Genomic DNA, 23,927 nt, shown 5'->3' with positions numbered 1-23,927 from the left:
AAAAAAGAGGGGTTTTCCTAAAAAAAGTTCTTCCTAAAAAAAAAAGTTTCCTCAAAAAAGGGGGAGGGTTTTTCCTCAAAAGGGGAGGGGTTTTCCTCAAAAAAAGGGGAGGTTTTTCCTAAAAAAATAAAAGAGGGTTTTCCTAAAAAAGAAGAGAGGGGTTTCCCTAAAAAAATTTCTTCCTAAAAAAAAAAAGGAAGTTTCCTCAAAAAGGGGAGGATTTTTCCTCAAGAAAAGGGGTTTTACCTCTAAAAAAGAAGGGGGTTATTTCCAAAATAAGAGGGGTTTACATCCAAAAAAAGGGAGGGGTTTTCCTCAAAAAAAGGGAACGTTTTATCTCCAAAGACAGGGGAGTTTTACCTCAAAAACGGGAGGGGTTTTCCTCAAAAAAAGGATGAATTTTTCCTCAGGAAAAGGAGGGGTTTATATCCAAAGAAAGGGAGGGGTTTCCCTCAAAAAGAAGAGCCGTTTTCCTCAAAAAAAAGGAATACTTCACCTCAAAAAAAGGGGAGAGGTTTTCCTTCAAAAAAAAAACAAAACGGGGGGTTTCCTAAAAATAATTAAAAAAATATTTTCCTCAAAACAGGAGTGTTTCTCCTAAAAAAAACAGTTTTGTCCTCAAAGAAAGGGTTTTTACTCCAAAAAGAAGGGGTCTTACCCTCAAAAAAAGGAGTTTTACCTCGGGGGGGGGTGTCCTCAAAACAGGGTTTTTCCTCAAAAAAAGGGAGACTTACCTCATGGAGGGGGGTTTTACCTCAGGAAAAAGGATTTTTTACCTTAGAAAAAGTAAATGTTACCTCATGGAGAAGGTTTTTACTGCAGGGAAGAGGATTTTTTTGTTTGGTTTTTTTACATTAGGGAGGGGGATTTTACCTCAGGAAAGGTAAATTTTACTTCACAGAAGAGGGTTTTACTTCAGGAAAGTGGATTTTACCCTCAGAAAAGGGGATTTTACCTCAAGAAAGGTAGATTTTTACCTCACAGAAGTGTGTTTTACTTCAAGAAAGGGGATTTTTACCTCAGGAAAGGTAAATTTTACCTCACGGAGAAGATTTTTACTGCAGGAAAGGTAAATTTTACCTCACAGAAGAGGGGTTTTTACTTTAGGAAAGGGGACTTTAACTTCAGAAAAGGTATTTTACCTCAAGAAAGGTAGAGTTTACCTCACAGAAGAGGCTTTTACCTCACAGAAGAGGATTTAACTTCAGGAAAGGGGATTTTACCTCAGGAAAGTTAAATTTTACCTCACAGAAGAGGGTTTAACTACAGGAAAGGGGATTTTACCTCACAGAAGAGATTTTTACCTCGGGGGGGGGGAGCTCCGCAGAGGAACCAACGGTCGCCGCCTCGCACCGCTGCCATCACCTGCCCGGCGCCTCGCCCGTCCCCGCCCGCCCATTGGCGGAGACGGCGGCCAATGGGGAAGCGCCTCAGCGCCCGCCCCCACCCGCGGCGCATGCGCGAGGGCGGACGCTCCCCGCGTGTCCGCGCAGTTTTGGGGTTCCCCCCCCCCCCAACCACCCAAATCCCCTTTAGCCTCCAAAGTTTAATAATAATAAAAAAAAATCATAATACAATAAAATAAGGCCCCCCGTCCCCACCCCGCTACAAAGAGCCCGAGACTGTTAGTGTCGGCGGGGGGGGGCAGGGGGGCCCCAAATCCGCCCCCCCCCCTCCCCCCCCCCCCCCCAATCCTATAAAAAACCCGGTGCGGGGGAGGGGGCTGGCCCTGCTGTGCTGGTTGGGCCCCCCCCCACTCTGGGGGGAGACCCACGGACCCCCATTTGTGTGTGTGTGTGTGCCCCCCCCCCCAGGGGGCTTAACGATACAAAAGAAATCAACTCAAATAATTACATCGCGGGGGGGGGGGGGGAAGGGGGGAGACACACACCCCCCCCCCAAGTCCCGGGGTGTTGGGGGCGGGGGGCCGGCATGCCCCCCCCCCAGTCCCTCCCTGCCGCCGGCAGGCGCGTCCGTCCGAGCTGGGGGCTCCGCGTCACGAGTCCTGGGGGCGGAGGGGGGTGGTTCGGGGGGGCACCCCAAAACCCCATGGGGGGTCCCTATGCTGGTTGGGGGGGTTTCTCCTGCCCTGAACCCCATAGCCCCCCCCCCATGCTCCTCCTGCGACCCCCTCCCTTACCCCACAGCTCCCCCATGCCCCTCCTGGGACCCCCCCTCACCCCATAACCCCCCCACCCCATAACCCCCCTACACTCCTCCTGGGAGCCCCCCCACCCCATAACCCCCCCCCCATGCCCCTCCTGGGACCCCCCCTCACCCCATAACCCCCCCCCATGCCCCTCCTGGGACCCCCCCCCACCCCATAACCCCCCCCCCATGCCCCTCCTGGGACCCCCCTCACCCCATAACCCCCCCCCCCCATGCCCCTCCTGGGACCCCCCCCCACCCCATAACCCCCCCCCCCCCATGCCCCTCCTGGGACCCCCCCCCCCATAACCCCCCCCAGGACCCCCACCCCAAAGCAATGGGCCCCTATACCCCCCCCCAAACTCTGGGGATGCCCCCCCTCACTCACCCCCGGGGCGTGGGGACCAGGCGGGGGGCTGTCCCGGGGGGTCCCCCCCTCGGGACCCCGACTCCTCTTTGGCTCCAGCTCCTCCTTAGCCAGGGCGGGGAGGTCGCCCCGTTCCGCCCGGCGTTTCCGACGTCTTTCGGGGTCCCGGCCGCGGGCACGAGCCCCCCGCCGCTCTGCCTGCTCCAGCTGGGAGAGGGGGGGACACCCCATCAGTGACCCCCCCCAGAATTTGAGGGGGGGGTGCCCCTGGAGTTCAAGGGGAGTTTGGGGTCCCCAGGGAGGTTTGAGGTGATTTTTGGGGACCCCATCCTGAGAAGGAGGTGGAAGAGGAGTGGTGTAGGGATGGTTTTGGGGTCCCTAGGGCGATTTTGCGGTCCCCAGGGGAGTTTTGGGGTCCCCAGGTGGGGTTTGGGGAGGGTCCCCTTGAGGAGGAGGTGGTATAGGGCAAGAGGAGCAGCGTGGGGATGGTTTTGGGGTCCCGGAGGGTTTGGGGGACCCAACCTTGAGGAGGAGGTGGAAAGGGGCAAGAGGAACAGCATGGGGCCAGTTTTGGGGTCCCAGGGGCCATGCGGGAGTGCTTTGGGGGTCAACAGGAGACTTGGAGGCAGTTTGGGGGGGTTCTGGGATCCCAGGGGATGGTTTGGGGTGGCTGCAGGGCGAGGGGGCCGGTTCTAGGGTCCCTGAGGGTGGTTTGGGGCACTTCTAGGATCCTGGGGGTGCTGTGGGGGGTTCTGGGGTCCCCAGGGTTGTTTGGGGGAGTTTTGGGGTCCTGGGGGTGCTTTAGGGCACTTCTGGAGTCCCCAGGGTGCTTGGGGGCAGTTTTGGGGGGGGGGGCCTGGAGTCCTGAGGATTTTCTAGGGAAGTTTTGGGGTCCTGGGGACACTGTGGAGCAGTTCCAGGGTCCTGCGAAGGTTTTTTGGGGTGGGTTCTAACTCCCTGGGATGGTTTGGGGCAGTTTTGGTGTCCCCAGAAAGGCTTTGGGGGAGGTTTGGGGTCCTGGGGACACTTTAGAGCAGTTCTGGGGTCCCCAGGGTGGTTTGGGCCATTTTTGGGGTCCTGGGGGTGCTTTAGGGCAGTTCTGGGGTTCCTGAGGGTGGTCTGGGGCAGTTTTGGGGTCCTGGGGATGCTCTGGGGCAGTTTTGGGGCCCTGGGGACACTCTGCGGTAGTTTCAGGGTCCCCAAAGTTGTTTTGGGAAGTTTTGGGGTGCTGGGGACACTTTGGAGCATTTCTGGAGTCTTGGGGAGGCTTTGGGGCAGTTCTGGGATCCTGGGGACACGTTGGAGCGTTTTTAGGGTTCTGGTGGCCCCAGAGTGTTTTGGGGCAGTCTTGGGGATACTTTGAGGTGGTTCTGGGGTCCCCAGGGTGGTCTGGGACAGTTTTGGGGTTCAGGGGACACTTTGGAGCAGTTCTGGGGTTCCTAGGAGGGTTTGGGGCAGTTTTGGGGGTGCTTTAGGGCAGTTCTGGGGTCCCCAGGGTAGTTTGGGGGAGTTTTGGGGTTCAGGGGACACGCTTTGGGGGAGTTTTGGGATCCCCAGGCTGCTTCAGGGAAGTTTTAGGGGCCTGAAAATAGAGGAGTTCCGGGGTCCTGGGGGTGCTTGGGGGTCTCCATGGGTGTTGGAGGGCGTTTTTGGGGTTCAGGGGTTCCCCCGTACCTCGAGAAGGAGGCGGAAGAGAGGGAGGGGGGGCGGCCGGGCGGCCTGCAGCAGCCGCCAGATGCTCTGGGCCTCGTCCAGCGTCACCTCCAGCAGATCCCCCTCCATCATCAGCTCCTCCAGCGGCCGCCGCGCCCCCTCCGCCAGCTCCAGCACCGGGCCCTGCAGCCGCGGCAGCGCCGCGCTCAGCGCCTCCAGCTCTGCGGGGACACCGCGTCACTGGGGAGGGCCACGGGGTCGCCCCGCCGCCACCGCCCCGCGGCACATAGGGGAGCCGCGGGGCTCCCACGGGCTTCGCGGGGTCCCACTGTACCCCCAGGGGAGCCCCGGGGCTGCTGACGTGGGATCCGCTAGGTCCCAGCACCACGTGGGATCCACGGGGTTGATCCCTGGAATCCCGTGTTGTCCTGGGGCTCACGAGGGATCTATAGGGCTCACGAGGGCTCCCCTCGAGTCCCGCAGTGTCCCCCGTCCTCATACGGGACCCACTGGATCCCTGGAGGCCCACGCTGTCCCCGTCCTGATGAAGGACCTATAGGGCTCACATGGGATCCCTCACAGCCTCAGCCCCAGCTGGAGTCCCACTGGATCCCACGGTGCCCCCGCCCCACCTGTGCTCACAAGGGATGCATAGGGTTCACGTGGGATCCACTGGGTCCCCCAGCAATACACGGGATCCATACGGCTCACAGGGGATCGCTAGAGGCCCACAGCGGCCCCTGTGCTCACAGAGGATCCTTGGGGCTCACATGGGATCCCTGGAATCCCACACCATCCCTCTGCTCACATGTGATCCCTGCGGCTCACACGGGATCCGCAGGGTCCCACAGCATCACATGGGATCCGCGGGGCTTGCAGAGGATCCCTCAAGTCCCCCAGTGTCCCCTGTGCCCGCAATGGAGCCACTGGATCCCACAGCGACCCCTGTGCTCACAGGGGATGCCTGGGGCTCACACAGGATCCACTGGATCCCAGTGTCACATGGGATTGGCAAGGATCACATAGGCTCCCTAAAATCGCAGCATTGCGCCTGTGCTCGGATGGGAGCCGCGGGACCCACACGGGATCCAGTTGATCCCCTAGCGACCCCTGTGCTCACACGGGATCTATAGAGCTTACAAAGGATCCCTAATGTCCCACACTGTTCCCTGCACTCATAAGATCCCTGGAATCCCACGTTGTCCCTGTGCTCACATGGGATCCTATGGGAACCCTATAGATCCAGAGAGTCCCACAGCATCCCCTGTACTCCCAAGGGATCCACTGGATCTCTCTGTCTCCCCTGCGCTCACACAGAATCCCTGGAGCCCCACAGCCTTCCCTGGGCTCACAGGGGATCCCTAAGGCCCACGTGGGATCCAATGGATCCCAGCATCCCCGGTGCTCACCGGGGATCCACCAACCCCCCCCCAGGGCTCCCGCAAAGCCCCCCAGATCCCACTCACCCGAGGGCAGGGGGCCGTTCTTCTCCGGGCTGGGGGCATCGCCGTTCTCCACCGACACCTGCAGGGGAGGGGGCACGGCCTTGGGGGCAGCCCTAACACCTTCCCCTACAGCCCCCATACCCACCCCCACAGCCTCCCCTACAGCCCCCATACCCCCCTGCAGCCCCCATACCCACCCCACAGCCCCCATAGCCTCCCCTACAGCCCTCATACCCCCCCGCAGCCCCCATACCCCCCCCGCAGCCCCCATAGCCTCCCCCCGCAGCCCCCATACCCCCCGCAGCCCCCATAGCCTCCCCCCGCAGCCCCCATACCCCCCCCGCAGCCCCCATACCTTCCCCTACAGCCCCCATACCCTGCCCCACAGCCCCCATACCCACCCCACAGCCTGTCCCCCAAAGCCTCCAGCCCCCCCCCACCTTGGTCTGCTCGTTGCGGCTGGCCTCCCGCAAGGCGCCGGCCCCATCCCCGTGTAGGCGATGCCGCAGAGCCGCCAACCGCTCCAAAGGCCCGGCTACGTCGGGAGAAGCGAGGAGCTGACGGGCGCGATCCTGCCAAGTGATGGCTCGTTCGGTCAAACACTGCAAGGCTTCGCCCTCCGGCAACCGCACTGGTAACTTCTGCAGAGCCACCAACAACGCCAAGATGGTTTCCAACCGAGGACGCCGCGATCGTTGGCAAAGAGGGCAGAGAAATTTGGCGTCCCACTCCCACCAAGCCGGAGAGGGTTTTTGAGAGCCCAAGCGGGGCCAGGCTACGCAAGCACCGTGAAACCAGTCCCGGCAGAGCTGGCACTGCAGCATGCCGGGGCTCGCCGGTTGCCCACAGACGCAGGAGGGTGGTCCGGGACCCGGGAGGGGCGGCGCGGCTTTTTGGGCGTTGGCGTGGCGTAGCCGGAGCATCCCCTCCTTTTCTTTCTGCTCCCCCTCTTTAAACGCCACGATCTGGAGGAAAAAAAGAGGGACGTGAGCGGAGGGGGGGGACGCGGGGTGCCCTGCGGCCTCCCCCCCAAAAAAAACCCTGCTCACCACGGCGCCGGGGTCGCGGAGATCCTGCGCCGACAGCCCCAAGCTCTCGGCGTCCAGTTTGTAAAGCCCCGGCTCCTGCCGCCACTTCAGCCGCTTGCTGCTGTCGGAGCCGGCGTCGGCGCAGGGACACAGCACCTACAGGGACGTAAAAGGGGTCAGCGCTGTCCCCCGGACCCCCCCCAATGTCCTTGTCACCCTTTTGTCACCCACCTCCAACAAAGTGTAGCAGGAATTTTTCTTCAGGAAGGTACGGGAAGCTTTATCCCGCCAGGAATGAGCCGTGCCGACCTGCACCTCCAGCTGCCGCAGCTCTTCCAGCCGCACCGGTAGGTCCCGACCCACCGCCACCAGCCCCTCCAGATCATCCAGACAGGGGTAGTGGTCACCGTTCTGGGAAGGGGGGGGGCGCAGAGGTGAAGCAGGGGGGTTTAAAGCTCCCCCCAGGGAAGAAGGGGGGTCCCCAGCACCCACCTGGATCTCCTCCACGTCGGCGATCCAGGCGCGGGCCTTGGCCAGGGCTTCTTTCAGCGCCTGGATGTTGGGCAGGAGAGCCGGGATGTTTTCTGCTTCTTTGATGATGGCAGCCAACGTGGCCGGGGGGTGCTTCTGCCTGCGGGGAGGGGGTGAGAAGTCAGGCGTCCGGCCGCTGGACCCCCAAAGATAGCCCAGAGACCCCCACAAACCCAGGTCTGCCCCCCGCCAGGGGTCTGGCCCCAGCCCGGCTTCCCCTGGGAACAGAGGCAGCCGAAACCCAACCCTTTATCCCCCCCCTAGAGCCATGGGGGGGCAGCCCCCGGCCCCTTTATCCCCCCCCTAGAGCCGTGGGGGGGCAGCCCCCGGCCCCTTTATCCCCCCCCCTAGAGCCGTGGGGGGCAGCCCCCGGCCCCTTTATCCCCCCCTAGAGCCGTGGGGGGCAGCCCCCGGCCCCTTTATCCCCCCTAGAGCCGGGGGGGGCAGCCCCCGGCCCCTTTATCCCCCCCCCTAAAACCACGAGGAGCAGCCCCAACCCCTTTATCCCGCCCTAGGGACGTGGGTCTGACCCTGGTCCCTTTAACCCCGCCCCGGGGGGCTCTGGGATTTGGCCCCCAGCCCCGTTACGCCCTGGGGTGCAGCCCCCAGCCCCTTTTCCCCACAGCGGCCGCATCCTGACCTGGCCTCCAGGCACATCTGAGCCTTCTCCTCCCAACGCTGAGCGATGGTGAGCAGCTCCTGCAGCTCGGCCATGGCCACGTCGACGGCCGGGCTGGGGGCGACGGTCCGTCCGGCCTGAATGAGGCCCCGCATGACGGGGAGGGGGACGCGGGCACGAGGGGACCGCAGGGTGGCTGTCACCTCCTCCAACCAAGCGGCCTGGGCCAGCTGCCGTTCCAACCGTCGGCTCTCCGGCACCTCCACACCCAGCCGGGCTCCTCGTTCCAGCAGCCCGCGCAGAGCCCCTGGTCCTGGGGGGGCCGACTCCAGCGCTGCCCGTGCTTCCGCTTGGAAAGCCTCCACGCGCTCCAGCAAGGCCTGGAGGAGGGGGGACAGCATCGGTGACACCGCGTCCCCCCCGCAAAGGACGTGGGGGGATGAGGAGGGACCCCCCCGGCTCACCTGGACCTCCCCGATCTGGTGCATGACACAGGGCAGCTGGTTCATCTGCTCCAGGAAGGCGCGGAGCTCCTCCACCGTCAGCGAGGGCGCTGGTACCCTGCAGTCACGTGAGGGTACGTCACTCCCGGGGTGACTGCGGGGACGGGGTGGGGGACGTGGGGATGGATGGGGTCCACAGGGGATGGGATGGGGACACGGGGGATGGGAGTGGCTGGGGTCCATGGGGGTGGCTTGGGTTTACAGGGGAGAGGATGGGGGACATGGGGGTGGCTGGGCTCCGTGGGGGACAGGACGGGGACACGAGGGTGGCTGGGGTCCACAGGGGACGCGACAAGGTCCATAGGGGATGGGACACGGAGGTGGCTGGGGTACGCAGGGAACAGGATGGGGACACGGGGGTGGCTGGGGTCCACGGGGGACGGGGACACGGGACCGGCAGCGGCCCAAGGCAACAGGACAGGGACACAGGGAAGAGAAGGAGAAACCAGGATGGTGACATGGAGCTGCTGGGGACATGGAGCTGCTGGGGACATGGAGGGGGACACGGAGGACACTCACCCGGTCTCCTGGGAGCTGATGAGGCCCAGGGCCTCGGAGACACAGCGCTCGGCCTGGCTCAGGCAGCCCTTGAGCCGATGCAGCAGCTCGTTCTCGGGGAATTTGCGCTCCCGGGCCTCCGACTCCAGCGCCCGCAGCTCCTCCAGCGCTGGCCGGGCACAGCCGGGGGAGGTCAGGGCTGCGCCCCAAAACCCCCCCCGAGCCCCCCAAACCCCTCCCTGGCCCCTCGACTCACTCCGCTTGCGGCCATCCTCCACCTCCAGCGCGATGCGGACCTTGTTGGCCCAGGTATCGAAGGACTCGGCTCGCACCTTCAGCTTGTGCAGCATGGCCGGCAGCTCATCCAGCGTGTAGCGGTACCTGAGGGCGGGGGGAATGGGGGGATTTTGGGGGACCCCCAAATCTACCCACATCCCCCCCCAGGCATACACCAAGACCCCCAGCACCCTGAAATCGCACCCATGTGCCCCCAGGGGCACACTGAGGCCCCCAGCACCCCCAAACCCTACCCACGCCCCCCCCAGAGGCACATCAAGGTCCACAGCACCCCCAAACCATACCTACATCCCCCCCAGTAGCACACCGAGGCCCCCAGCCCCCCCAAACCCTACCCATGCCCCCTCCCAGATGCACACCGAGGCCCGCAGCACCCCCAAACCCCACCCATGTCACCCCCAAGGCACACCAAGACCTGCAGCACCCCCAAACTGTACCCACATCACCCCCAAACCCTCCTCACATCCCCCCCCAAGGGCACATCAAGGCCCCCAGCACCCCTAAACCCTCCCCACATCCCCTCTTACAGGCCCACCAAGTCCCACAGCACCCCGAGACCGTGCCCACGTCCCCCCCAAATCGCAAGGGACCCCCCTCCCCACCTGAGGTACTGCTTGCTACGGGGGCACTTGCAGAGATCGTCCATGTGGTAGAGGCAGACGAGGCACTGGGGACAGTCGTAACAAGCCAGCGCCGAGAGGAAACACGTCGTCTTACATTTATCGCACTGCCGCTCGTCGTCGGGCAGCAGCTCGAAAGCCTCCCGCTCCGCCTCCGTGATACCCTGGGGGGGGGGGGGGGGGCCATAAAACACCATCCTCAGCCCCGCCGCAGCCCCCTCCAATTTTTTGGGGGGTTCCCCCCGGTGTTTCCCCACCTTTTCCAGCAGCGCTTTGCGGAGTTTACGCTCCTCTTGCACCAGCACGAACATTTCTTTGTGAACGGCGGCCGCCAAGTTGAGGTCCAGCTTTTCGGGGCAAGCCGCCATCTTACAGATGAGTTCCTCGTGGGAGAAGACGCAGTAACGGCGCAAACGTCGGTAGTGCTCGATGCACTGCCTGCCGGCAGGCAGCTGCAGGCAACGCCGGGCATTAGGGTGAACCCCCAAATTTGAGGAACCCCCCCCGTACCCCAAAACACATCCCCCAACAGAGCCGGACATCCCTGGCCTGAACTGTGGCGGTGGACCCCCAAAATCCCAGCTCAACGCTTGGAGCCCCCCAAGGATCCTCCTCCCCGAGCACCCAGCCCAAATTTGGGATCTTCACCCCAGATTTTGGGGTTCACCCTGGGATTTTGGGGGGCGCAGGGGCTCACCCAGTCAGCGGTGCAGAAGTTGACGGCCTCGGCGAAGTTGTAACCCTGGTTGAAACCGCTGTGGTACGCCCGGGGGAAGGTGATGACGAACTCGCCGGCGCACTGGTTGGTCCGTACGACCTAAAAAGGGGGACAAAATTCGGGGTGAGGGAGGGGGGATAAGGAGTTTTGGGGGGGCGCTGAGGGGACCCCGATACTCACAGGGACACCATGGGCCATGAGGGTGTTGGGGTTCATGAGGGTGACGAGTTGGTGGAGCAGGTCAGGCTGGCTCTCGAACAGCTCCGGCGTCAGCTTCTTCATCACCTCTTCCAGGTGCTCCGCCGCGAAGGAGGGAACCCCGTACCACGTCTTGGGCTCGCCCCTGGGGGGGTACAGGGTCAGGGGCACCCCAAAAACCCCTCTTCCCACCCTGTACTACAGCTTGGGGCACCCCAACACCTCCTCCCACCCCGTACCACGTCTTGGGCTCGCCCCTGGGGGGGTACAGGGTCAGGGGCACCCCAAAAACCCCTCTTCCCACCCCATACCAGGGCTGGGGCTCACCCCTGGAGGTGACAGGGGCAGGGGCACCCCAAAAAGCCTCCTCCCACCCCATATCACACCTTGGGCTCACCCCTGGGGAGTCACAGCACCCCAAAAACCTCCTCTCGCCCCATAACCTATCTTAGGCTCATCCCCAGGCGGGGGGACGAGGTCAGGGGCACCCCAAAAACCCTCCTCTCACCCAACCCCCCCCCCACAAGCCCCCCACCAGTGGAGGTAGTTGATGGAGTAGCTCCAGTGGTCCTCGATGTGCCAGCAGAAGGCGGAGAAGACCATCCCCACGTAGAGCCAGGGCACCTTCATCCCCGAAATATCGGCGTTTATGTGGCACAGGACCGATTGCTTCAACACCGGCATCACGTTCAGGTTCCAACCGCTGCCGGCGTACTCCTACGGGGGACGTAAGGACAGCGTCACCCCGCCACGGGTGACGGTGAGACCCGTGTGGGGTCGGGGACGGGGTCTCCCTCACCTCCTCCTCCGGCGAAAGCTTCCTTTTGCCGTCGCTGATGGGGAAACCGCTGCCGAATTCCTTGGAGTGGATGTCGGCACCGTACTCCACCGTCACGTCCTCCTCAATGCTGTTCACCAGCCGCCAAAATTCCTTCTCCACCAGTTCCGTGGGGACCATCTAGGAGGGGAAAAGGGGGGACGTTAGGGATTGGGGGGCTGGCGGGGGTCCCTGCGGGGTCCCGGGGGTACCCACGTGGACGGGCATGTTGAAGTAGTCGGCTTTGAAGGAGTCGGCCATCTCCCCGAAGCTTTGCAGGGTGTATTCCCGCGTCGCCTGCTCGAAGCCGAAAGCCTCCGGCGGTCGCTTGCATTCCTGGGGGAAAGGGATGGGGGTCAGGGTGGGGGTCCCCAGCCCCACAGATGTGACACGGGGGTCCCCAACCCCACAGACAGGATGGGCTGTGAGTCCCCAGATAAGGGGACACGAGACACAACGCGAGATGGGAGGTCCCCAACCCCACAACCGGGATGTGACGCAAGACGGGGGGTCCGGGGCGTGACGCAGGCGTTTGCGGGGGGGGGGGGGGTTTCCCTGTGTCCCCCCGTGTCCTCACCGCCATGACGCATTTGGGGCAGCGCCAGATGCCCTTGGGGATTTCGGGCAGGGGCGGGAGGAGGCAGAAGATGTGATAGTTGTCGTCGCAGCCGTCGCAGAGCAGCAGCTTGTCGTCCTCGTCCCCCCGTGAGCAGATCCGGCAGATGTAGGAATCGACCTGGAGGGGAAGGCAGAAGGGGCTGAGGACGGGGCGGGGGGGAGGGGCTCTGCCCCACGGTGTCGCGTCCCCCCGCGGCGCGGGGTACTCACGAATTGGCTGTTGCTGTGGCTGCGGCGCAGGCGCATGGTCATTTTGGTGCAGGGCTCGGGGCTGTGCCGCAGCTCCTCCTTCCCCTCCAGGTAAGCGCGGGGAGACACCGGCTCCACCTTGGCCTCGGGTCCCGTCGGTTCCTCCTTCACCACCACCGTGGGGGGACACTCGGGACCGTCTTTATCTACAGGGCGAAGAATTAGGGGGGTCACAACTCCCGCCCTGTGCCCCCCAAGTCGCCCCGGGGGGGTTCCCTCATACCTTTCTTACGCAGGGTCTTGTCTTTGGCCACCAGCCCCAACCCCAACATTTTGGGGCCGGCCCCGTAGATCTGCAGCTTCTTCAATTCCGGGTTTTTCTCGATGTCTTCCTCCGTCGGCTCCGGCTGCGGGATGGCAGAGTCACAGGGGGGTCCCCTGAAAATGCACAGGGGGGTTGTGGGGGTGGTTTTTTTGGGGGGTGCTCACCTCCTGCTGCAGGCGTTTAGCCCGACGGCCGTAGCTGTTGAACTTGGAGGGCTGGACGGACTGGCGCAGCGGGATGCTGTGGGGTTTGTACTCCCGGTCCTTCTCCTCGCTCTCAAAGGGCCGCGTGTTGCACTGCTGAAGGGAAGAGACCCTCAGCGTGGCGGGGGGCACCCCGTAGCCCCCCGTTTTTCCACCTAAATCACCCCGTTTTTCTCACCACCAGGTTGGCCCCCGACTGGTACATCTCGTAGGGGTAGATGATGCGCTCGTAGTGGGCGCGCAGCAGCGAGCCGATGTTTTTCCCCGAGGGGTAAGCGAGGCGTTGGGCCACCCGAGCCCACCGCCGGTCCTTACAGATGGCTTCGTACCCCCCTTCCTCCATCACCACCTTCGGAAAAGGGGGACACACGGACGTGAAGCACCCCCAAACCGGTTGCATTCCCCCCGCCCCAGTGCCCCCCCCCAACCTTGCTGAGGCTGTAGAGGTCGAGGATGCGTCGCTCGACGTTGGGGATCTTGAGCGAAGAACCCTGGATTTCCCAAAATTTGGCGATCTGGTCCAGGTAGTTCAGCTTCACCCGGGTCTGCGCCTAGGGCGGGGGGTGAAAAAGGAGGGGTGAGCCCCGTGTGCACCCCAAAATCAGCTGGGGAAGGAAAAGGGGGGGACCCCCCCACTTACCTCCAGCTCGTTGAGCCGCTGGATGCGGGGGGTAAACCTGAAGTTGTCCACCTCCACGGCGAAGGGGGGCTGCCAGTCCTGGGGAGACGAGGGGCGGGGGGCGGTTAGCAGCGACGGCCCCCCCATTCCTACACGGGCAGGGCAGCCCCGAGGGCTCCGCAGGGGAAAAAAATGGCCACGTGCACCCCAAATTGAGGGGGGGGGGGCACCCCGGAGGCATCCCCCGCCCCCGTGCTGTGGGGGACAGCCCCGCGGCATGCACCCCACGTTGTGGGGGGACCCACGCAGGGAGCCGGTGACGCCGGCGCGGCCGGGCCCAGCCCTCCCCGGAAGCCCTTCTCCACCCCGCCAAGCTGGGGGGACCGGATCAGCCTGTCCTTCCCCCCACCCCCCCCAAAAAAAAAAAAGGGAGCCAGGGCCCCCCCAAACTGGGAAAGGGGACAAAGGGACCCCCCTCAGCGGGGACACGATGCGGCCACCCCCCGCAAAAAACAGGAAACGAGCCACGAAGGAGGGGCGGCAAGCAGGAGCAAAGGCTGGCGGGGATGGGGGGGGCTCAGCCACCCACTTGCCCCCCCTTTTCCAGGGGACCCCCCCTCAAGGGGCTCTGCCCGACCTGGGGACCCCCCTGGCTCCGGCCGGGCTCCCCCCCGCCGCTCGCCAGACAAAGGCTCGGCGGTGGCAGCCATATTGGCCGTGTCACTGTTGTTGTTGTGAGGGCCGGCGTGGGGACACACACACACACACACACACACACACACAGCCCCCCCAGACCCCCCCCATTTCCCAGGGGGGCACCCCAAATTCCTTGGGGGCAGCTCCCCCCACCCAGCACAAGGTGGGCAGGAGAGGGAGCTCAGTGGGAGGAAAACGGGGGGCCCTTGTCCCCCCCCCGCCCCCCCCAGGGTCTGGACCATGCAGCACCGCCAAAATCCAGCCCCAGCGCCGACCCCCCCGGCCCACGGGCACCCCCTCGGCCCGGGGGGGGTATTTACCCCACGTCGGGGGGGTATTTACCCCCCTTGGCCTGGGCACTCACCCCCAAACCGTGGGGGTATGTACCCCCCCCAGCCAAGCGGGTGCGAACCCCTATAGCTCAGGGATTTGCCCCCAACCGGGGGGCAAATTTACCCCCCCCACCGTTCTTTACCCCCCCTCAGGTGGGTATTTACCCCCCCCAGGGGGGTATTTACACACACATAGCAGTGTTGGGGGGTATTTTCCCACCCCGAGTGGGGGACGCAGCAGGCGGGGGGGGGGGACACTACTCCCCCTGGGGAGGGGGGCAATTAACCCCCCTAAGTGAGAAGTTACCCCCCCCCAGTGGGGCACTTACCCCCTAAATAGGAAGATACCCCCACCCCGGGGGGGGCCAATTAACCCCTTCTAAATAGAAAGATACCCCCCCGGGGGCAATTATCCCCCCTAAATGGGAAGTTGCCCCCACGCAGGGGGGCAATTAACCCCCTCTAGATAGGAACGATGCCCCCCCCAGGGGGCAAACCCCCCCCCCTAAATGGGAAAATACCCCCCCAGGGGGGAATTACCCCTCCCAAATGGGAAAATACCCCCCCAGAGGGGCAATTTACCCCCCTAAATGGGAAGTTACTCTCCCAAGGGGGCAATTCCCCCCCCCAAATGGGACGTTACCCCCCCCGGGGAGCAATTAACCCCCCAAAATGGCACGTTACCCCCCCTAAATGGGAAGTTACCCCCCCAGGGGGGTAATTAACCCCCCCCAGGGGGGCACCAACCCCCTAGGCCGCACCCCGAGGGCCTCTCACCCCAGTGGGGCAGGGACCCCCCAGCTCACCCCTCCCCGGGGGCCGGAGCCCCCCCCCATACTCACAGCAGGGGGTCGGATCTTGCAGATGCCGCTTTTCTCGGCGATGGGGCGGATCTTGGCGATGTAACCCAGGGGGTCGCTGAATTCGGCCCAGCTGGGCTCGAAGACGGGGCATTCGGGAGGGGGTAAAAAGTCCTCGGGGGGCTCCAGTTCACCGGCCACCGATAACCAAGGCGTCCCCCACTCGCCCCGTTGCTCCCCACCGGGGGGGGGACCCCGAGGGGTTTCCCCCCCGCTACGGGGACCCCCAAAGGGCCTCCGGGCCTTGTCCTCCGGGCCTGGACGATCCCCGCTCCGGGCCCCTCGTTCCTCGGGGGTCTTACGGGGGCTTCGCTCTTCCCCCGGGGGACGCCCACCGGGGCCCCTACCGGTCCCCCCGCCTTTACCCCGCGGCTCCCCACCGCTTTTGGGGGGGCGAGGGGTGGCCGCGGCCCTCTCCTCCCCCGCGGCTTTAGGGGGGGCGGCAGCCGACCGGGGGGGAGCCGCTTCTCCGGTGGGTTCCGTACCCCCCCACTCCCCACCGCGGCCCCGTTTGGCTTCCTCGTCCCCCTCCGGCGGTGGGGGGGTTCCCCAAGGCGGGGACCCACCCGGGGCGGGCCCCCACTCGGCCCAACCGCCCCCTCCGCGTTGCTGCTCCCCCTCTTCCATCCTCCCCACCGAGGGGAGGGGGGTTCCCTCGCTGCCCGCGGGGGACCCCCTCAGGGGGCCATGGAGGCCCCCGCCGCCCCCTCACAGGCCCCCGGGTCGCCCCCTCACAGGCCCCGGGCCGCCCCCCCCCCCGCAAGCCCCGGGGAAAGAGGGGGGGACGAGAGCGCCCGGGTGCCTCCGCCGACCTGCTCCTCCGGTCCCCCCCGGCCCCGCCGCCGCCTGGCCGCGGTAAGCGGCCCCCAACGGCCCCGCGATCCGCCCGCCTCAAGCCCGAGGCCTGCCCGGTCCCCCCGGCCGGGCCGCCGCCGCCATCTTGGATTCCCTCCGCCTCTCGCTCCCCCCCCCCCCCCCCCCGTCCCTCGCGCTCGCACACGCTGCGCAGGCGCGGGAGCGCACGCCGCACCGGGCGGTGAGGAGGTCCCGCTCACGGCACCGTCTCCTTCCGCCGCGGGAGGGGAGGGCGCCGAGCGCGGCGACGCCGCCGCAACCGGCTGCGAGGGCGCGAAAACGGAGAGGGGAGACCCCCGCCGCACGCCCACCACCGCGGCTCGGCCGGTGCGAGGCGGCGTGGCGGGAGGAGCGAAGGGGAAATAGTCCGAAGGCTCCGCCCCCTCTCCGCGGCGGAGGGATCTTCGCCACCGGCTCGCCTCCGCGGCTGGGTCAGCGGAGGAGCCGGGACTTCTTGTGCACGTTTAAAGGGGCGCAGCGCGCATGCGCCGCCCGGCCGCCCGCGGGGTTGCGGGGCGGGGAGGGGGCGTGGCCAACGCAAGTGCACGCCCCCGTAGGGTGGGGTTAAGTTAAGATCCGCCCCCTCCGCGCCTTCCCAGCGGCTCTTATAGCCCCTATAGCCCCAGGCTCCTTCTTACGGCCCGTATAGCCCCCAGACCGCTATAGCCCCCAGGCATCCACAGCCACAGCGTCCCCACTGTGGCCCCTATAGCTCCCAGGCTCCCTGTTATGGCCCCTATAGCCCCCAGGCCCCTATAGCCCCAGGCCCCCATAGCTCCCAGGCTCCCTGTTATGGCCCCTATAGCCCCCAGGCCCCTATAGCCCCAGGCCCCCATAACTCCCAGGCTCCCTGTTATGGCCCCTATAGCCCCTAGGCCCCTTTATCTCCCAGGCCCCTATAGCCTAAACACCCCTATAGCCTTCTGACTATATATCCCAAGGGGGCCCTATATCCTTAGGACCCCTATCAAGTCCCCTACACCCCAAGGATTCCTATAGCCTCCTGACAGTATAGACCCAGGACCCTATATCCCTAGGGCCCCTATCAAGTCCCCTATACCCCGAGGGTCCCTATAGCCCCAGGGCCCTAGAGTCCCTCCAAGTCCTGCTGCGGCCCTGCTCCATAGAGCCCCCCCCCCCCCTTATGGCCCTCGCCCCCACGACCCTATAGCTCTGCCCCTATAGCCCCTATAGGTGTCCCCCCCCCCCCCAAAAGAAGGGGCACAGGCGGATCACACGCCAAGGGCCGGCCGGTCCGTTTATGAAGCATCAAATATACAGTCTCTTATATACAGGGCCCGGCGCGGGCGCATGCGGGCCCGGCCGCCTGGGTCCCCTCCGCGCGCATCCCTGGGGGGGGTCGGCCGCTGGGTGCCCCCCACCCCGGGGAGGGGACGCGGGCGGCCGGGGTGGGAGAGGGGAGGACAAGGGCGGGGGGGGGATGGTTAAAGTGCCATGTGACATTCAGCCTGAGCTGGGGGGGGGGGCCATCCTCGACGCCGGACCCCCGAAACGGCGAGAGGAGGGGGGACCCAGGCGTCCGGGTGCCCCCACCCTCACGGGGGCGAGGCACGAGCAGCCAAACACGAGCCACGTGCAGGTTATTTGGGGGGGGGGTGTCAGGATAAATTGGGGGGGGGTGTTTACAAAAATAACCACCGCATCCAGCATGCCGGCGCCGTCCATCGCTGCCATGAGTTGGGTCCGTCCTCTGGCGGGGGGGGGGGGGCAGGCCACGGTGCTGATGTGGTTCCCCCCCTTGGGTTTGGGGGGGCCCTGACCGGTTTGGGCCAGGGGCGAGGTGGGGCCGGCGGGGGAGTGGGGGCTGAGGGGGGTGTGGGGCGAGGGGGGGGCAGGGGGGGTAGGAGGGATGGGGGGGAATGGGGGAGTGGGGGGCGGGTGATGGTGGTGATGATGATGATGGTGGTGATGAGGCGGGGGGGCCGCCCCGCCGCCGCCCCCCCGGAGGGGTCCCCCGGTTGGGCCGCCGCCCCCCCCGAAAACGAAGTGTTTGGCGGGGGCGGGGGGCGGCGGGGGGTGATGGTGGGGGGGGGGGGGGGGGGGGGTAAGCGTGGGGCAGCCCGTGGTGGGGGGCGCGGGGCTGTAGAGGGGTAGGGGGAAAGGGGTTGGCGGGGGGGCCGGGGGGGGCACCCCTCTCTTTTGCCGGGCCGGTGGAGGGTGTAATGGGGGTGCGGCGGCGGGAACCCCCGCCGGGGGGGCCGTGCTGCTGGGGGGCGCCGACAGCGGAGGTTGGGGTCCCCCGTGGAAGCGGGGGGGGGCTCCGGCGGCGATGGCGGGCAGCGGCGGGGGGGGAGCGGGGCGAGCGGGCGGGGGAGGTTGTTGGGGGTAGGGGGGTGGCGGCGGGGGTCCCGGCCCCCCCCCGGCCGCCGCCGCCGCCGCCGCCCCCCCGGCCCCGTGGCAGTACTGGGCGTGCAGCGCCTGCAGCTTGGAGGGACCCTCGGAGGCCGGGGGGGGCGCGGGGGGAGGATGATGATGGTGGGAGGAGGAAGCCGAGGAGGAGGAGGCCGAGGCCGAAGCGGGACCCCCAGCCCCGGGCGGGGGGCCGGGGGGTCCTTTTCCCCGCCGGCTGCCGAAGAGGGACCCCAGGAAGGAGGAGGAGTTGGAGACGGGGCGGGGGGGGGGTTTGTAGCCCTCGGGGGCTCCTCCCGGCCCCCCCGGTGGCCCCCGCGCCTGCGGCCGGGGGCTGCTGATGATGGAGCCCTGTGGGAGGGGGCGGGGTCAGCCTGCCGGCGGGTCACGCCCACTCCTGGGCAAGCCCTGCCCCCTAGAACCAGCACCGCCCCCTCCCTGGACAAGCCCTGCCCCCTAGAACCAGCACCGCCCCCTCCCTGGACAAGCCCCGCCCCTAGAACTAGCACCACCCCCTCCCCGAACAAGCCCCGCCCCTTAGAACTAGCACCGCCCCCTCTCCAGACAATCCCCGCCCCTAGAGTCAGCCCCACCCTCTCCTTGCTCAGACCCCGCCCCTTACAGCTAGCCCCGCCCCTTGGCACCAGCCTCTCCCCCCCCATTGGTGGATGAGGCCAGCCAGCAAGGGATAGGCCCCACCCCCCCCGAGCAGATCATGTGACACCAGCACACAGGCCCCGCCTCCCAGCTCTAGCTTCTCCCCATTGGTGGATGGGCCCCAGCTCCTGCAAGCAAGCCCCACCCCTGCCCTGGGATTGCCCCACCCCCTCACACAAGCCCCTCCCCATTGCCAGATAAGGGGAAAGCCCCGCCCCTTACACCAACCCATGCCCCTTGATGCATAAGCCCCTCCCCTTCATACCAAGCCACGCCCCTCACACAAGCCCCACCCCTTCCCCAAGAGCAGAGGGGGTACTGGGTGTCTGGGGGCGGGGTTTGTATGGGTGGGGCTTTTTCAAGGGGTGTTGCTTTAAGGGGCGGGGCCTGGTGGGGCCCCTCCCACTCACCTCGATGGTGCTGTCCAGGGACCCCACGCTGTTGCGCCGGCCCCGCTTGCCTGGGGGGGGGGGGCACAGTTGGGGGGCATTGGGGGGGCGGGCTGTCCTCAGTGCCCCCCAAACCCTCCTGTCCCCCCCAGGGGTCCCCAAACGGCCCCCAGGGGACCCCACCCCCCCAGGGGTCCCCAACCCCCCAGGGGTCCCCAAATGCCCCCCAGGGACCTCAGTGTCCCACCCAGAGCACCCCAACAGCCCCCAGAGACCCTAACTGCCCCCCGGGCCCCCCAAATGCCCCACATGGACTTCAATACCCCCCCCCCGACCCCCCGAGAGCCCCCCAGGGACCCCAACTGCCCCCCCAGGGACCTGAATGTCCCCCCCTGGGCACCCTAACTGCTCCCAGGGCACCCCAAATGTCCTCCCAGGGGACCCCAACCCCCCCCAGGGGACCCCAACTCCCACCAAGGGGACCCCAATTGCCCCCCAGGGCACCCCAAATGCTCCCAGGGGACCCCAAATGCCCCCCAGAGGACCCCAAATGCCCCCTAGAAGTCCCCAAATGCCCTCCCAGGGGACCCCAACCCCCCAGGGGACCCCAACTCCCCCAAGGGGACCCCAATTGCCCCCCAGGGACATCAGTGCCCCCCAGACCACCCTATCTGCCCCCCAGGGCACCCCAAACGCCCCCCAGGGGACCCCAAATGCCCCCTAGAAGTCCCCAAATGCCCTCCCAGGGGACCCCAAGCCCCCCCCCAGGGGACCCCAATTGCTCCTCAGGGCACCCCAAATGCCCCCCAGGGGACCCCGACTCCCCCCCAGGGGACCCCGACACCCCCCGGGTGCCCCCTCCCCGTCTCACCGCCGTCGGAGAGGTCCCGCAGGGAGCTGCTGAGGGCGCTGCGCTTGAGCCCCTCGCCCGGCCCGAAGGCCTCCTCCAGGCTGCTGCGGCTGAGGCCGTTGAGGGCCTCGCGGGGGGGCCCCCCACCCCGCGTCCCCGACACCCCCTTCTGCTTCTCCAGCTCCGCTGCGGGAGGGGGGGGCATGGCGGTCCCAGTTATCCCAGTGCCCGCCCCCCAGTGAGCCCCAGCATTCCCAGTCCCCATCGAAATGCCCCCATTGACCATCCCAGTGCTCCCAGTGCCCCTCCTGACCATCCCAGTGCCCCCACTGCCAGTCCCAGTGCCCTGGTGCCTGTCCCAGTGCCCCCATGCCCATCCCAGCGCCCCCAGTGCCTGTCCTAGTGCCCCCAGTTCCCATCCAAGTGTTCCCAATGCCTCTCCCATTGCCCCCAGTGCTCCCAGTGCCCATAGTACCTGTTCCGGTGTCCCCAGTGCCCATCCAAGTGATCCCAGGGACTGTCCCAGTGCTCATCCAAGTGCTCCCAGTGACCATCCCAGTACCCCCAGTGCCCCTATTCCCCATCCAATTGACCCCAGGGACCATCCCAGTGCCCATCCAAGTGCTCCCAGTGTCCCCATTTTCCATCCAAGTGCCCCTGATGCCCCCCTCCCAGTTCCAATCCATGCTCCTAGTGCTCCCCATGCCCATCCCAGTGCTCCCAGTGCCCATCCCAGTACCCCAGTGCCCATCCCCGTGCTCCCAGCATCCATCCCCATACCCCTAGTCCCCACCCAACCACCCCCAGCACCCATCCCATCGCTCCCAGCGCCCCTCCCAGTGCTTCCAGCGCCCCTCCCAGTGCTCCCAGCGCCCCTCCCAGTGCTCCCAGCGCCCCGCTCACCCTCCACGCGGTACTTCTCCATCTCCTGCACCTCGGCCACGGACTCGCGGAGGTCGCTGGCGAAGCGTAGCCGGTCCTGTGGGCTCGGGGCGTTGAAGACGATCAGGACCTTCCTCTCCCCCCCCGGCGCCGCCGACAGCAGCTTGATCCCAAACTGGTAATCTGGGGGGGGGGGTGGGGGGGTCAGAGGTCATGGGGTTCGGGGAGGTGCCGTGGGGCGGGGGGGGGGGGCATGCCATGGGGCGCCGTGGGGCTCACAAGCGTTCTGGAAGAGCTGCATGTGCATCTCAACGAGGGGGAAGCTCTGGCGGAAGCTGTAGGTCACCAGGATCTTCTTCTTCTGGAAGATCTTCGTCACCTGCCGAGGCCACCAGGTCACCGGGGACCCAAGCATCTGGGAGACCCCTCGACTCTCCCATGGGTGCCCCCCGCCCCAGGGACACCCCCGCTGCGCCGGGGGGCCAGGCTCACCACCAGCAGGTCGTTGAAGAGGAAGACCTCGCGCTGGTGCAGCCCCAGGCGCTGGGGCCGGTTGGGGTCGGGGACCTCGTAGAGCTGGCAGCAGCACACCAAGCGCCGGTGGGGCAGGGACAGCACCTGGGGACAGGGGTGGGCTCAGCACTGGGGCGGGGCCTCGGTGGGACACACCCACCCACCCACCCTCCAGGCCCACCCCTTGATGGTGATGGCACCCTTGACATTGGCCTGTCCCATCCCTGGGGGTCACCTACAGCATCCCCCTGTAGTGTCGCCTAGAACATCCCCCATTGGATCGCCTAGAACATCCCCCATTGGTCACCTTGAGCGTCCCCCCATAGGTCACGTAGAACATCCCCCACAGGGTCACCTAGGATTTCTCCCATAGGTCACCTAGAACACCCCCCATAGGGTCACCTAGACCATCATCCCTCCATAGGGTCACCTAGAACGTCCCCCTTAGGTCACCTAGAACCCATCCCATCCCTCAGGCGAACCCACCGGTTTCTTGCCGACGATCATGCGCTCGACGGCCTGGACCTGGGAGACGTGGTCGTCGTTGGTGCGCAGCTCCCGGCTCTGGATGCGCTGGTAGATGCCCACCAGCATGTCCCGGGGAATGTCCTCCCCGTTGTCCACCCCTGCGCGACACCCGGGCCCCCGCTCTAGAACCCGTGTTCAGAAGCAGGGGGTAGGGACACCAGGGGGGACGAGATGGGACCGGGCTCCTCACCTCGGAGGTTCTTGATGAAGTCCTCCAGCTTCATCTTGCGCTCGGCCTTGACGCTGGGGCTGTACATGTCGGTGTTGAGGAGGATGATGGCGAAGGCCAGGATGAAGATGGTGTCCGGGTTGCGGAACTGGCGCAGCAGGGCCGCGTTACACACGCAGTAGCGCTGGCTGCGGGGCAGACAATCCCCACGGCCCATGGGGTCAGGGTGCCCCACGGCCATCCCCACGTGCCTGGGATGGCTTCTGCACCCCACAGCAGTCCCGCCGCGGTCCAGGCCCCCTCGCGTGTGGGGCACCACCCCTAATGTCCTCCCAGTCTATAGGGTCACCTAGAACATCGCCTGGTCCCATATGGACCACCACCCCTGATGTCCCCCTGCTTGGTCCATAGGGTCACCTAGAACGTCACCCAGCCCTGCATGTGCCATCACCCCTAACGTCCCCTGACTGGTCCACGGTGTCACCTAGAATGTCACCCCACGGCACGTGGGCCACCACCCCTAACGTCTCCCTCTTGATCCATAGGGTCACCTAGAACACCACCCCATGGTGACCACGCAACTGCGTGCTATGGCCCGGTGGCCCTCCCGGCGCCAGGGGAGACGGGGTGGGGACAGGGACCCGTCACCGTCCCTCACCTGAAGGCCTCGATCAACCGCTCGACCTTCTGGGCCTCCCCCTGCACCCGAATGTGGGACTGGAACTTGCGCAGGGCCTCGTCCAGCTCCATCCCAGAGAAGTCCATCTCGTCCACCACGCAGCTGCGGGAGAACCCCACAGACCAGAGATGGCCTCGGTCCCAGGTGGACACCCCCCTCCCCCCGAGTCCCAGCGCGTCCCACCCCATCCCGGTGCGTCTCCCCGCTTACTCGAGGACGTCGCGGTTGAATTGCTTCTGGCGATTGCCGAGGAACTCGCCGATCATCTGCCGGCTCAATCCCTTTCTCTCCAGGATGAAGTGGGCCACCCCCACCGGGGTGTCCGAGAGGAAGCCCCTCTCGATCAGGTACTGGATCCCCTTCTCCGGCTTCCTACAAAGGTGGTGGGCACGGGGTCGCCCCGACTGCCGTGGGGCTCGTCGTTTCGTCCTGGCTATAGGGTGACCTAGAACGTCACCTTCTCCTGGCTATAGGGTCGCTTTGCCGCGGTTCTGGAGTCACCTAAACATCACCTTGTTTTGGCTGTGGGATGACAACCCGGCTTCCCTATAGGGTCACCTAGAACATCATCGTCTTGACTACTGGGTCACCTAGAACGTCACCACGGCCGTACTATAGAGCTATCTAGAACATCATCGCATTCTTCTGTAGGACCACCTAAAACATCACCATATTCTTTCTATAGGGTCACCAAGGTCATCCTGTCCTTGCTATAGGATCACCTAGAACATCACCCTGTCTTCACCATAGG

General features: G+C 65.5%; 2 protein-coding genes across 3 annotated transcripts in view; both read right to left on the bottom strand.

Annotated features, from left to right (window-relative positions):
• Window positions 1-730: 730 nt before the first annotated feature.
• Window positions 731-16,235, bottom strand: KDM5C (lysine demethylase 5C). Of its 2 annotated transcripts, none has more exons than XM_087771153.1 (27): window positions 15,267-16,235; window positions 13,418-13,495; window positions 13,206-13,328; window positions 12,956-13,126; window positions 12,739-12,873; window positions 12,533-12,656; window positions 12,271-12,455; window positions 12,020-12,178; window positions 11,659-11,778; window positions 11,425-11,583; window positions 11,161-11,342; window positions 10,608-10,770; window positions 10,407-10,526; window positions 9,967-10,161; window positions 9,692-9,873; window positions 9,049-9,173; window positions 8,814-8,961; window positions 8,256-8,352; window positions 7,813-8,171; window positions 7,134-7,272; window positions 6,873-7,052; window positions 6,663-6,797; window positions 6,054-6,578; window positions 5,635-5,692; window positions 4,190-4,389; window positions 2,537-2,722; window positions 731-2,005 (listed from the first exon to the last, which is right to left on the bottom strand). In XM_087771153.1, exons 1-27 carry the CDS (start codon window positions 15,909-15,911, stop codon window positions 1,997-1,999), a joined length of 4,902 nt encoding a protein of 1,633 aa, XP_087627279.1. In that variant the 5' UTR covers window positions 15,912-16,235; the 3' UTR covers window positions 731-1,996. The 2 variants fall into 2 exon arrangements, with proteins under 2 accessions (XP_087627279.1, XP_087627280.1); XM_087771154.1 differs by having other exon boundaries at window positions 12,739-12,870.
• The window catches only part of IQSEC2 (IQ motif and Sec7 domain ArfGEF 2), a 20,336-nt gene continuing 12,584 nt past the window's right edge, over window positions 16,176-23,927 (bottom strand). Inside the window, 11 exon segments of the mRNA XM_087771865.1 lie at window positions 16,176-16,402; window positions 18,092-18,860; window positions 19,577-19,626; window positions 20,427-20,591; window positions 21,309-21,470; window positions 21,567-21,666; window positions 21,780-21,905; window positions 22,287-22,426; window positions 22,519-22,685; window positions 23,156-23,278; window positions 23,387-23,548. Of these exon segments, the coding sequence (XP_087627991.1) occupies window positions 16,176-16,402; window positions 18,092-18,860; window positions 19,577-19,626; window positions 20,427-20,591; window positions 21,309-21,470; window positions 21,567-21,666; window positions 21,780-21,905; window positions 22,287-22,426; window positions 22,519-22,685; window positions 23,156-23,278; window positions 23,387-23,548 (2,191 nt within the window).

Source organism: Nipponia nippon, unplaced genomic scaffold, assembly GCF_047370975.1.
Source record: "Nipponia nippon isolate SJK-2023a ecotype South Korea unplaced genomic scaffold, ASM4737097v1 scaffold_35, whole genome shotgun sequence".
Classification (NCBI taxonomy): domain Eukaryota; kingdom Metazoa; phylum Chordata; class Aves; order Pelecaniformes; family Threskiornithidae; genus Nipponia; species Nipponia nippon.
This window is presented reverse-complemented; position numbering and strand designations above follow the sequence as displayed.